We start from the raw sequence: 13572 nt of genomic DNA, 5'->3' as shown, positions 1-13572 counted from the left end.
AATAGCGATACCCTTGGCAAAATCAATCGCACCTGGATCAGGATGCCTCCAAATCATTTACAAGCTTCTCATGAGCATCTTCCGACTGAGATATTTGAGCCTCAAGCATCTCAGAAAGTTTTCGAAAACCCTCCTTGGAAACCCGAACCTCAGAAAGCTCCTCAGCAATCTTCGCATTCTCTGCAACCAACCGGGCAGCAATAAACTTTGCCTCTGTAACCCAGTTGGCCAACTCCCGGCCATCCCACTCGGTAACAGCAAGGCACGTCTGAAGATGAGCGTTAGCCAACTTCGATTCACTGAGCCCAAGTTGGGTTGCTAAAAGCTTGTCCTCCTGCCTTGCCAACAGATGATGGAGATTCTCCACCTCGGAACTGGGGTCTTGAGAGTTAGAGGCCCCTTGCTTCTAGCTTAGCTTCTGAACTAAGCCCCGTAACTTAATTCTTTCATCAGCATACTCTTGCTGACCCTCCTGAAACATCTTGTACCAACTCACGATAAGAGTGGAGCTCTACAGGAAGAGAAATCCTGTTAGAAATTGTAAAGGCATTTTAAAAAAAAAAAAAAAAAGAAGAAGAAGAAGAAGATAAAAGATAAAAGATAAAAGAGAAAACTTACCGTATAGTGACAATGGACCAGATTGTCCACGAACATCTATAGAGTAAGCTGACCCTCCCCCCAGGTATAGTCTGCTAGGAGCAACCTAGTAACTGCCAACAAAGGGTTTCCTACCAAACTCGAGGCCAAAGACCTAATAATCGGAAAACTCCTCCCAGAATGCCCCCTGATTGGCTACCCTTGGTATACTGGAGGCTGATCGGAAGGCTCGACTGGCGGGTCAACCGGCCTATCCTCGGAAGGAGAGGTAGAATGAGTCTCATGACGAGTGGCCACTAGTTCCCCCGATTCCCGAGGTCGCACTTCCAAAGGCACTATGTGGAGGGGAGCAGCCTCCATCACAGAAATAGGCTCTAACGCCTCGCTCGAACCACTGGGAGGACCAAAGGTTATCGGCACAGAATCAGACTGAATGGAGGACAATACATCCAAGAGGTTCCGTGACTTGTCCGCCCGTCCTTTCTTTGAAAGCGGTTCCAAGGGTGCCTTATCCCGATCAACCTTCCTTTTCAATACCGATGGGTCTATCACAGACCCGGGAGCCGACAAAACCTGGCCCTAACCATGGGAACTCGACGGGTTGGAAGCTGGGCGCAGTTCCTTCGAAGCAGATGTCACATTTACAGACGGCTTACCCAAATAGGAGACATTCTTGTGCGCTCGGCTCTTCTTGCTCAAAGCTCGAGCATGCGATTTTGAAACCGCCTGGTCACTAGTTGGGTGAGATCTCTTAGGATTCCCTTGACGATCCCAGAAAACTTTATCCTTCAGAATTTGGTACCCCTAGCACTCCCGAAGAGCGGAGTCATTAACAATGCTACCAAAAAGCATCTGATCTGCATTCTCGGGGAGCTGAGAAAACTCTAAGATGTGGTTAACCTAGCCTTGCTGTTTTGGGCTCAATACAGGACACTCTTTCCCTACAACAGAAAGGGAAGTAAGAACGTATGAGGAAGGATAGAGGAAAAAGAGGAAGAACTGAAAACACTTATAGCTTTTTCGAAAGATTCCACACTCCTGGGGAACATAATGTTGAACGGGTAAAACCTCAGACTCCAACGCCTCCCAAGTCCCGGATATGTAAAAAAACTGCTCCGCCCACTGCTTGTTGTTGGAGAAATTTTTCTCGAGCTCAATAAATTGGTTCTTCTCTCGAACCATAAAGGTGATCGTCTTGGAAGTGGGGTAAAAATGGGGCCCAAATATAGTAAAAAATTTGGGGATCGATAAGGTCTTCCCCGAGAACACAAAAGGCGACAACAGAAGGGTGGCCATGAAATAGCGCCAGCCGTTTGGCATAAGTTGTGCAGGAGCTACCCCCAAGAAGGACAACATTTCTGTCACTACAGGAGGGAAGGGCAGACGAACTCCCACCTTGAACATACATTCATGAATGCTAATTTCCCCGGGACATCCAACCATTCTAGTTGAGCCGTCCGAAAAATGCAGCAAAACAGATAAGGGTATGTTATAGTTATGACGAAGCACCCTCTCATCCTCCACCGAGAAGTAGGATCTTTGCCAACAAGCAAAATCTAAACGCAAAGATGAAGGAGACCCTTCGCCAATCAGATGCACCCTAGCTGAAGAGCTGCCCGAATGGCGAACCAAAAGAATCTCTGATGATTGCTCATCGGCAATTTCGTCAACTTGAATTGGAAGATTCTGAGAAGACATGACAACTGGAAAAATCAAATGCTCTAAGATTTGGGAAACAGAGGGAAATCTAGAAGGCTTGAACGACAAAGATCGATGGCGAAACCTTTATAGGGAAGAAAACTCGGACAAGGTGTAAGGCATTTAATGCAAGAACATCATGAGCCTGAAGTCACGCTTGAACTGAAGAGACTCGAGCCAACTCTCCCTTCGAAAAATGCAACAATAAGCACCGATTCACACATCGAATTTCGTTTCGTCAGCTTTTGAATCATGTCTAGTGGAACACGTGGACAAGCAACGGCGCATTTACGTGAATAAGGACAAAAGATTTGAAAACCATAAAGATTGCAACAAATCTCGGAATATCCGAGATGTATGAATGTCAGGTTCCATAAATGGGTAAGATGCTAAGAAAAATGACTACAAGGAACCGAGCATGGAAAGACACTTGAACGGTCCACCCTCGAATAAAGAACACCAACAGAAGATCAAGGGTTTGAATTCTCTCCTCCCAAAGTCTCGGCAAAAGGAATTCGGGGGGTAACTGTTACACATAAACCCGACAGTTGAAACCCACGGGCCAAGGGCCCATGAGCCTAAGAAAGCCTGGTACATCCAAATGGGCCCACCCAAGGCGTCCGATGCAAAGCAATGAATACGACGTCGTCCCATGCGCTCCCGGGCAGCCAAAACCCTAGCATAGGATCACTGTGAACTTCCCGCACTTAACGTCCGGATACATAAGCAATCCGCGCCTAGCAAGATAGTCGGGATGGTTACGATCCAACTCTTAAAGCCGCCTCGCAGATACAGGCGATCCTCGGATCAACATACGTAACGGCCTTCTACCATTCATAAAAAGAAGGAGCGCAAGCATTAACCCTTCCTGCCATTACGACCAGATCCCGGACTTCCGCCCGGCCATCACAACCACCTCTACATGTTGTTGTCTCAATTACCCACCTAATTTAATAGGCAAATAACTGGATGTTTTACCCGCAAGTGCACGAGGTCAACATAGTAATATAGTGTGCAAATACAGGGTCATTCCCACGAGGACTGCTGAATCTTGTCTAAAATAATTTCCCAAAGTGAAATAAAACAAAAGATTGGATTTAAATTGATAATGATGAAAAGGTAGAGCTTTGATATCCACCACTAATTATATTTGGCTAATATATCACTATGTCAATGTTTTGATCAAGTTATGTCTATCTAATGTTTGTCAACGTAAGGGCATGGGTGTATACTCCTTAAGCTATAGATTTCCCTAAGCAACAAGTTAGGCATGGGTGTATACTCTAACTCTTTTCTTTCCTAAAGAATTTAGCTTGGTATATACTAAGTTGTTCTTTGGAAAAGAATATGTTCTATGGAAATCAACAAACACATGAGGCCTAGGGCATGGGTGTATACTCTAACTCTTTTCTTTCCTAAAGAATTTAGCATGGTATATACTAAGTTGTTCTTTGGAAAAGAATATGTTCTATGGAAATCAACAAACACATGAGGCCTAGGGCATGGGTGTATACTCCCGGTTCCCCATGTTGATTAACCCAAGAACCCGGCGTGGATTACACATGTTGATCAGGCACACACATATGACGAATTTATGAAACTAGGTATTAATCAAGTTAGATATCATAACAAGATCATCACAAGGGCGCCAATAATGAGTATTAACAAAACATAACTAGGGCTTCAATCTAGCCCTACTAATTAAATTAGTTACACATAGAGTTGATGTTAAACATCTTTATAAAGCAAAAAAAAAAAGGAAAAGGAAAAGAATAAACCCGAAACTTGAACTTGAAGAGCTCCAATTCTTCTCCTTCAAAAGCCTTCTTTTTTTTTTTCTTTTTTTTTTTACTCTAGAGGCTTAAGGGTCTATTTATAGGCTTCAGAAGTCCTTGACAAACTAGTAAACCTAGGAATTTCGTAGGGTTTCAAAACCTTTTACAAGTGGGAGTTGGAAAACCCTAATATGGAAATATTAGTATCATGGCCGCACTTGATGTGTCTCCTGTGCACGGGTGCGATCGATCGCAACCTGTGTGCGCTCGATTGCAGGTCTGCGATTGAGCCTCTTCTGTTGTGCACTCGATCGCTCATGACCTGATTTGTGCTTTGTCTTCTCTGGTACTGCGCTTGATCGCAGGGAACCTGTGATCGATCGTAGTGTTAGGGGCTCCCATTTTTCCTTTCTTCTCTCTTTGAGCCCAAATCTTCCAGATTTACTTCATTTTCTTCCAAAATCTTACAAAAGTGTGGAAAACACAAAAATGAATTAAAATGACCTAATTAACTAAAACCAAAGGATTAAAACATGCAAGTTAAGGGCTGAAAATATGAATATTTTAGCACTTAACACATGCTCAACTATAAAAGGCCTCACTCTAAAGGTATGAAGGACCAAAAATTCCCATACTAGACTTATACACATACTGACTTAAGCATCGGAGGAGGAATCGCCGGCCAACACTTGGCTCAACCTCTTAACGTGTGCTTTGTTTTGCAGATTTGCCACAAGACTTAGAGAAAGATTACTCATGAGAGGCATAGCTCGAGGACTCAGATCCCCTTGGATTCACTGTACCAGAAACTACATCAACACAAACGAATCATGCACTTGCGAGTAACATTGAAACTCACAACAACAAATCCCCCAAACTTTCAAATCTTTCACTTTGAACCCTTGAACATTCAATTTCTATCACTTTGGACCTTCTGTTAGTTTTTAATGTTAAACTCAAATGGAATGAATTTTTATGCCCATTATACCCTTACCCACGACACCATTTTGGGCATTATAACTATCTTCTTCTTCTTTATTTTTTTTAAAAAAAAAAAACAAAAAAACAAAAAAACAAAAGAAAAAGAAAAATCGGGTGCTCCAGCCACCCCCATGACCGGTAGTTTTGGGCCCCAAAACTACAGCACCCACCCCCACCCAAAACAACACCGTTTTGGGCATTAAAATTATCTTAAAAAAAAAAAAAAAAAAATCGGGGTGGCTCCGGCCTAGCCCCCAAAAGGCCAAAAAAAAAAAAGAAAAAAGAATGGGTTTTGGGCTTTTGGGGGTGTCTGGACCCCCTCAAGGGCCTGGGGGTGGTTTTGGCCACCCCCTATGGTTGGTATGGGGGTGGTTCGACCACGTCCATGGCCAAGGGGGTGGTCCGGCCACCCCCAAAAGGCCAAAAAAGAGGGAAAAAAAATGGAATGAGTTTTGAGCTTTTGGGGGTGGCCGGACCACCCCCAAGGGCCTAAGGGTGGTTTCGGCTACCCCCATACCGGCCATATGGGGGTGGCCGAAAGCACCCGCAGGCCATTGGAGGTGGTCCAACCATCCCCAAAAGCTCAAAACCCACTCCCTTTTTTTTTTTTTTTGACTTTTGGGGGTGGCCGTAGCACCCCCTTGGCCATGTGGGTGGTTCGACTACCCTCAGACCAGCCATGGAGGTGGCTCTAGCCACCCCCTTGGCCAAAAATGGGGTGGTCTGGCCACCCCATTTTGGCCGAAGGGTGGTTAGAACCACCCTGATTTTTCTTTTTTTCTTTTAACAAAAAAAAAAAAAAAAAAAAAAAAGATGCAGAAAACGGTGTCATTTTGGGTGTTTTCTGAATTTCAAGTGGACTAGGTGGGGGTATAATTGGCATAAAAAGTCAAACCGTTTGAGTTTAAAGTTGAAAATTAACAGAGGGGTACAAAGTGATAGAAATTAAAAGTTTAGGTGTCCAAAGTGAGAGATTTGAAAGTTTCGGGGGGTTTGTCAAATTGCCTGGAAGTTCAGGGGCCAAACTAAAGTTTCCCCTAAAGAAAAAGTAGATTGTGATAAGAGAGAGAATATGGGGTTGATTTGACCACTAACTGCATAACAATGGTCAATCATAAATTACTAAGAGAAATTCATACTATACAAGATATAGGGCTTGTCTCACTCGAGTAGTTAAGAAAATACCATCATTAAGAAATAAGTATAATCTATCTTCGATTGGCACAAACCTTCTGCCTAACTTCTAGATGAGGTACAGTTCGTCTTTTCTAAGTATGGATTATCAAATATCTTAATAAGTTACACACAATCAATAGATAAGCATAATTCATCTTAGGTTAGTATGAATAGTCTACCTAAATTACACTAAACTAGGGTATAGACATATTCGCCTTCCCTAGGCATGGCCTATCAAATTCTATTGATCATATTTCAATTAAAACCATTGTATAATAATTATTCATATAATCACAAAAAATATGAAGGATTGAGTTTAATCAATATAAAAAGCTTTCTAAGGCAAGAGAATAATTTCATAATGATTGAATATAAACATTAAGATTAATTCTCACAGTTATACAACCATCATACATATAAAAAATTTCAAATTAAAATACAATTAAACCATTGCTACTTGGAGAGGGCTTCACTAACACCCTATTACGAATTTAGTTGCTCATGCTGATGTTGGGATGGCCTCCTGTCATGTTCATCTTCTCTTCAAGCCTCAAAGAAAATATTTGATGTTTAAAACTAAGCACTCCTTCCTTCAAGGCTTAAATGCCAATTTATAGGGTGTAAAACAAACCCTAAAAGCTCTAAGAATCCTAAAAAAGCCGTAATTCAGTCTCACAGTCGGATTGGGAAACCTAAAAAAGCTTTCCTTATCAATTTTAGCATCTTCCAGACTTTTCAGAACGAGTGTGCTCGAGCCTACTTGTGGTGCCCTCGAGCCCACTTACGCACGTGGGCTGATGTGCGCTCTTATATTGCAGGACAATTTTGGCATAGCAAACATCCAAATTAAGAAAATCTTTTTCACAATGATTTGTAGTATTTTGAGTTAGCTTTCTAATACTTATAGTTTTACCTCAATCCGATACTCGAGCGGAAAGTTATGGTCAAAATACTGAGACATGTGCAGCATCCAAATTTGAATCCAATCCGATTTTAACTCCAATTAGAAAAATTCTGATTTAATCATTTTCTTGATTGGATTAAACTTAACCACATATATAGCTCATCCATTATGATTAGTTAGGCTTAACAACATCTTTTAAGTCTTCTCAAAGTGTGCTTTAAGCCCAAAATCAATGGAATTTCTTATATTGTCCCTAGGAACCCGAAAACATGAAAACAACACAAAATAAAAAAGATAACAACGCTAAGAAATTAACATTATGCTAGTTAAGGGGCTTGTATTCTCTGTAGGTTGTGTGATACTTAGATCCCTTGAGCTTTCTAATTGACCCATGTATTGAGTGTTAAGCCAATGACTCTCAAACCAAATGGTTTTCGGGCATTAGGGTGTAACGACTCCCCTAAAGACTTACTAACTTGAGTCAAAAAGGCTACGAAGCTAAGTTAGACATGTTATCAATCAATCCAAACTTCTCATTTTTTGACGCGAACACTCACTACTTAATGAGGTAAGAAGTCCGGTTACTCAGTGAAAAACTCAAAATGATCAATATTATTCTTTTTTTTTTTTAAAAAAAAAAAAAATTAATTTTATATGTATGCCAAGGTTATTCATCCAATAAGTCACCCAACTATATTCAAGATATTGAAAACAAATATAATTGGTCTCAAATTTCATGCCTCACAAATATGTTCCAGTGTGCTTATGGTAAATCAAATTGAACAAGAAGCATCTCATGTTGCAAAAGTAAGTAGCAAGACTCAAATTTCCTAGTTAGATGATCATGTGTTCACAAATTTAAGCTCACCAATGAAATTCAAATCAAAATCAAAGTTCAACCATATGCTTAAGAATAACATAACAAAAACATTTGACAATGTATTGTTCTTCCATACCCCCAAACTTGAATCACACATTGTCCCCAATGTGTGTGTATGGATATGATATAAGAGTCTTGGATCCAATTGTTATTTTGTGACCGGTGTAGCCTTAATTGGTGGGTCACTACAGGATGTACATTATTAGTAGGGTGGGACACTCGAGGTCGGACTCAGTCGAGCTGCTAGTATTATGGACGATAGTGTAAAATGGTCAGGGCACCGGCATTATTTTATAGGTCTCTCAGGACAGCGCCAACCTTATTGAGAAGGGTAATATCTCGGGTAGACCATAAGTTGAACTATCATTGATTCACATGATTATAACATCTACTATAACTATATTGAATTCATAAATAGCTGTCATGCCAAACTACTGCATAATTTATCAAACGGAGTTCAACATTAAATGGCATAAGTACTATGTGCATTTTTACTCACTAAGTTTTTAAACTTACCCTTGTATTTTTTTTTTCCCTCTCCATTATGTATAAATTGCGCAGTTTAGCTATCTTAGCAAAACATGATTTCGGACAACCAATTGGTGGTGGCGAAGGATCTGATATGGGTCATCTTTGAGGACTTAGACCCGGTATGGCTCAAGTCCATGTAGGACGACGAAGGAACGATCCGGACAGAGATGATAGAGATTGTTATCATGTTAGCTTTACTTAGGCTTAGGCCCTGATGTTATCCAAAACAATTACTTATGGTTTGTAATATTTGGTGATCGGTCTTTGACTAATACATTTGATGATCTATCTATAGTATGATGCTCTATTACTACTCTGGTTATTGTGATTGTGGTTTGTAGTTATTGCTATATTTATCTTGTGGTTAAAAATCTTTCACTATAGTCTCTTTTAGGTTATGATCCATGAGTCTTGTTCTATGAGGGATAAGGTTGGGAGGCAAACCATAGAGTTAATTACCAGTTAATTGATTTTCACGGGGTGTTACATGCATGCCATTCCTAGTAATAGCTATTCCTATAGAAATAACTATTCATTTATGAACTATCAAGGGTGGTGGTTCAATAGCCCAAGGAAATTCCCAAGTGGTCAGGACATGTATTATGACTTGGGTTTGAATCTCCGCATTGGAGAATCTCCTCATATGCCTGATTAGTATTAGTCGCCTTTGATTCCCATTGATGCCTTTGTAAGGCTTGGTCAGGTTATAACTTAGTTAGACTTTAAGGAGTCTGCAGTTCCCACCATTTAGGCCCCTCGTATACGGTCCCAGCGAATAGGTATTACTGTGGTCTCTCCTAGGTAGAATAGTCATAATTAGTCTTCTCGGCCTATCTTTTTTAATTAGAAAAAAAAAAAAGAACACACACACATCATTTAATTTAATTTTTTTTTTTAAATCCATATATATATAAAAGTAAAGCGTAATGAAAACAATAGAACCTGAGGATGGTCACACCACCTCCGGAGCCCCTCATGGTGGACCCATCTATAAGATCATTTGAGTAGGCTATAAGGCTTTATCTGTGCCATGCACTTTCCTCTATTTTCCAACTAGTAAAGGGACCTACCATGCCATACATGTCCATCGCCTCCACAATCCACTATACCAGATAACATCTCATGCATTTGCTGCCGCTAAAAACACTCAGACACCCTATGCCTCGCCACAATATGATGTTCTCAAGCCATTTTCTCATTTTTAGAAGCTCTCATAAGAATAGCCATTATGAGAAATAGAACCCACTTTGTTTGTTTGATCAAATACATATGTTATCTGCAGCAAAAGGAGCCAAAAAAAAAAAAAAGTGTACTACACTCACGTTTAGAGGCTTATTCTTCCCTCTTCCTATGGAATTATTATTTCTGCCAAAGAAATTCATTCTTGATACTGCAAAAAAATTTAAGGCAAGATCTACAACAGATAAAACATGAATCATTTTAACTCTGGCATGAAACTAAAAAATAAAAGAATTTCTCAACTTCTACAATGAGTACACATAAGTTTAATGATCATCAATGCAACCAAAAACCTACAGCAGAGAGAGCCCACATATGACAACAACTGCATAAACACTGCAGTCTATGAAAATGGCACGGACAATCTGGTACACCACCAAGCCTCTCTCCAAAATCTTCTCTGCTGTTTCCCAATTATGTCCATCTTCCCGTGGAACCCCTCTTTCTTCCTCTGCCTCATCAGAGTCTCTTCGCCTCTCAAGGTACAACCGTGCAAGCACAATTGTTACATCAGTTAGCAAGAGTATGTAAAGAGGCCTTGAGGCTACAACACTCTCAGACTTCACTATGTTCCTCCCAAATAATGGATAATCAACATAAGATAAAACTACCAAGAACGCTATTATGAGAGCAGAAATCACACGTGTGCTCTCAGAAGCTATAATGCAGGAATTTATTCCTCTAGAAGTAAAAAGCTTAGGCTGCTGCATACGAGGTTTTGGGAGTGGTTCACTATCAGTTGAGGTCCTTTCAACTACTGATGCTCCAAGGGATGGTTGTATTTTGTTCAATTGAGGCTCTCCTTGGCATCCAATGCCAAAAGTATTTCCCCTGGAAACTTCATCATTACCTTCATGTTTCAGCAATGTAGAATCAGAGGTGTCATCTGCAAAATCAGTGAAATCCATGAGAAGTATTACTGAAATATGTATGCAATTCACAAGTTGAAGTAATAATGGCACATATCTTGTCCTGCTGAGGTGAAAATGTTTTCAAGCTTCGCCCAAAACATAATTTTGGGCTTTTTTTAGAGCAAAAAAGTACCAAACGGACCTATTTTGTTTTGGAATAACTTTTTATGTACTAAAATCATTTTTCATCTCTTTAACGCAATTCCAAACACACTCTTAGGCCATTAAGGTTACACCAAGAAGTTGTCTGAGTGGTGGTAAACATGCAGACCTGCAATAATGTTCACCACAAGACTAGTCATAAATCCGTACACTAAAACCCATCTGTTGCAACAACTTAGGAGATATCTCAATCTCACCAAGATGTGGACTGGAAAAATGTAGGAACTAAGGACTCAAACATCTAAAACTCAAGCCACTCAAGCTTTACCATTTAATGCAACAAGTACACATTACCCAGCAGAACATGGGAAAGCTAGGACTGGAGTTAGAAGAATCTAATCTTTCTCATATACTTGAGAATGATCTTTTTGGATGAAAAATTCAAACACATACCAAAACCATTTTGGAGGGTTCCTAACTATGACCTAAAATTAATCAATTTGAACCTGTTCTTTCTAATGGGTGCGCTACACGAATGGAACGTATGATGCAGGAAAATTGGCAAATACTAAATTGTCAGATGCTTGAATTGATGGCCCTGCAATATCTTGATAAAGAAGATCAGCGTAGGAAAGGAAAGAATCAACTTGAATAGTTGTGTATTTGAGGCAATATCACGCAGTGTGCAGTAAAATGGACAAAAATTTTGCTACCATTATCAGAATTGCGCATTGAACCCAATCCGAAAAGCTATTTTCGCTATACATGTTGTGGCCACCAGCTAAGCTAGGTGAGGGCCATTTTTGGGCTCAAAATCTACTGTTTTCTCCTCTAAATCATTGGTTTCAAGTTAATTTTTTCCATTGTAAGAAAAAAAACTTCTCGTTTTAGTAGGGATTTTATTACTGAATTTCACCTTTATTTATTTTTTATTTTTTATTTTTTCTTGAATTACCTTACAACTTCAATCCTTAGTTTCAAATCATTACTAGCCTATTGATAAGAACCCAATTATTTCTATTGATGAAAATCATAAAATAGAAATAGAAATGGATAAAGCGATCGCTTTGAGAGGATCGAACCTCCAATTGATTACTTTGAGGGGATCGACCTCCAATTACCTTCAGTGAATGTCTCCATTAACTGTACTTCGAACCAATTATGAGTTTGATCAGATAGCTACTAAAAACAATTTATGTATTCCTAAACTATTGATGTTTGCCGAAAGTTTGCTTGCTCACTATCTATATTTTCATATGTTGAATGATCAAATCGAACAAGGAGCCTTTCCATAAATTCCTTCCAGGTTGGCTCTCCACAACACACTACTACCAACTAATCAAACCATTGTATTGCCTTCCCTACAAGATTATCAGCAGTTATCTCCACCATTTTTTTTTTTTCTTTTTTTTATGTTTCTGACATATGGTGAAATTAAAAGTAATGTTCTGCTCATGATACCCATCCCAACGCGTGGGAACTCCACTTTTACACGTGAAACACAGTATGCATGCTCTTCTCATGATAATACTTAATTCGTAGGGAATAGCTTATTGTAAAAATAGAATCAAAATATGATGATACGGCTTATTAAGAAAAATTTAGGATTTCCTAACACATACCATATCCGAACTTTTTCCACCAAAGTTGATTTCTAAATGATGTGTCATCATAAATAAGATATATTATTTTGAAAAATGAGTCGCAATCTCATACGACAATCACATATCACTTAGAAACCAACTTTTTTAAGAAAAAATTGTTAGAAAGTTTAGCATTTCTCGTATGAATAAATCAACAAAATGGGGTGATTTCAATCTTCATATCACAAGAGAAGGTTAAACACAGAAAGTCAACAAAGGAAAGGCGTACGACGTGTCATTTCTTATGAATCAAGCAACGACTACGGAAAATATAATTGCGTGAAAAATTAACTCAACCCATATAAAGAAAATTGTAATAATAAAAATATGAATAAATAGGAAAGAAAAACAATGAGCAGGGTGTACATATTATTTAATTAGATGAGCATATATGTACCGTCGATGTGATCATGGAGAGATGAGGATGAGGATGGTGATGATGATGCAGGGAGATTTTTTATTCGGCCGGTGATGAGACCCATGCGATCCGACTCTCTTTCGGCGATTCTCCTTCTCCTTTCTTCTCTGCCATTGTTCGATACCATTATCTCTCTCTCTTTCTCTCTCTCTCTCTCTCTGTGTTTAGATATTTCTGATGGAAAAGCCGAGCTTTTCAATTAGACGAAGCCGTGTTTATAGGCGTAGGATCAAGTTCTTTTCTCTCATCATACGATGCCGTTTAACTGGAGGTATCTGGTGATTTTGGGGATTTGCAAGTTTTCTTCCCACATAAAAAACGAACAAGTTGTTTGCTATTAGACGACGTCGTTTTTAACAGGTAAAGTAAAAAGGCTTTTGAAAACATATAAATATCAGAAGTGGGATTTGAACCCACGCTCTCTCACGAGAACCAGAACTTGAGTCTGGCGCCTTAGACCACTCGGCCATCCTGACTTGCTTGCATTAATGGTTTCATAATATTTTATAATAATATCATTCACTAAATTACCCACCAGATAAAAATCTGGAAAAAAAATTAAAAACTTCTCTCCAGCGTGGTTTTAAAAGTGCAGCACGGCTTGATTAAAAGTTTGTTTGGGATTGCGTTTAAAAAATAGAGCTTTTAAGTCAAAAAGAGTTTTTGGGCAAAAATTTCATTTTTAAGCTTTTGCCAAAAGTATTTTTTGGTTATTTT

The 13572-nt window shown here is 39.4% G+C and overlaps 1 protein-coding gene and 1 non-coding gene across 2 annotated transcripts; both read right to left on the bottom strand.

Annotated features, from left to right (window-relative positions):
* Nucleotides 1–9957: 9957 nt before the first annotated feature.
* Nucleotides 9958–13026, bottom strand: LOC132187466 (uncharacterized). Its single transcript, XM_059601785.1, has 2 exons — nt 12835–13026; nt 9958–10667 (listed from the first exon to the last, which is right to left on the bottom strand). The coding sequence occupies exons 1-2, from the start codon at nt 12980–12982 to the stop codon at nt 10075–10077; spliced, it is 741 nt and encodes a 246-aa protein (XP_059457768.1). The 5' UTR covers nt 12983–13026; the 3' UTR covers nt 9958–10074.
* A 221-nt stretch (nt 13027–13247) lies between these two features.
* Nucleotides 13248–13331, bottom strand: TRNAL-CAA (transfer RNA leucine (anticodon CAA)). The gene has a single exon. It is a non-coding gene; the product is annotated as a tRNA-Leu (tRNA).
* Nucleotides 13332–13572: the final 241 nt, after the last annotated feature.

Source organism: Corylus avellana, chromosome ca7, assembly GCF_901000735.1.
Source record: "Corylus avellana chromosome ca7, CavTom2PMs-1.0".
NCBI lineage: Eukaryota > Viridiplantae > Streptophyta > Magnoliopsida > Fagales > Betulaceae > Corylus > Corylus avellana.
The sequence above is the reverse complement of the archived record's forward strand: the minus strand, read 5'-3'. Positions and strand labels throughout refer to the sequence as shown.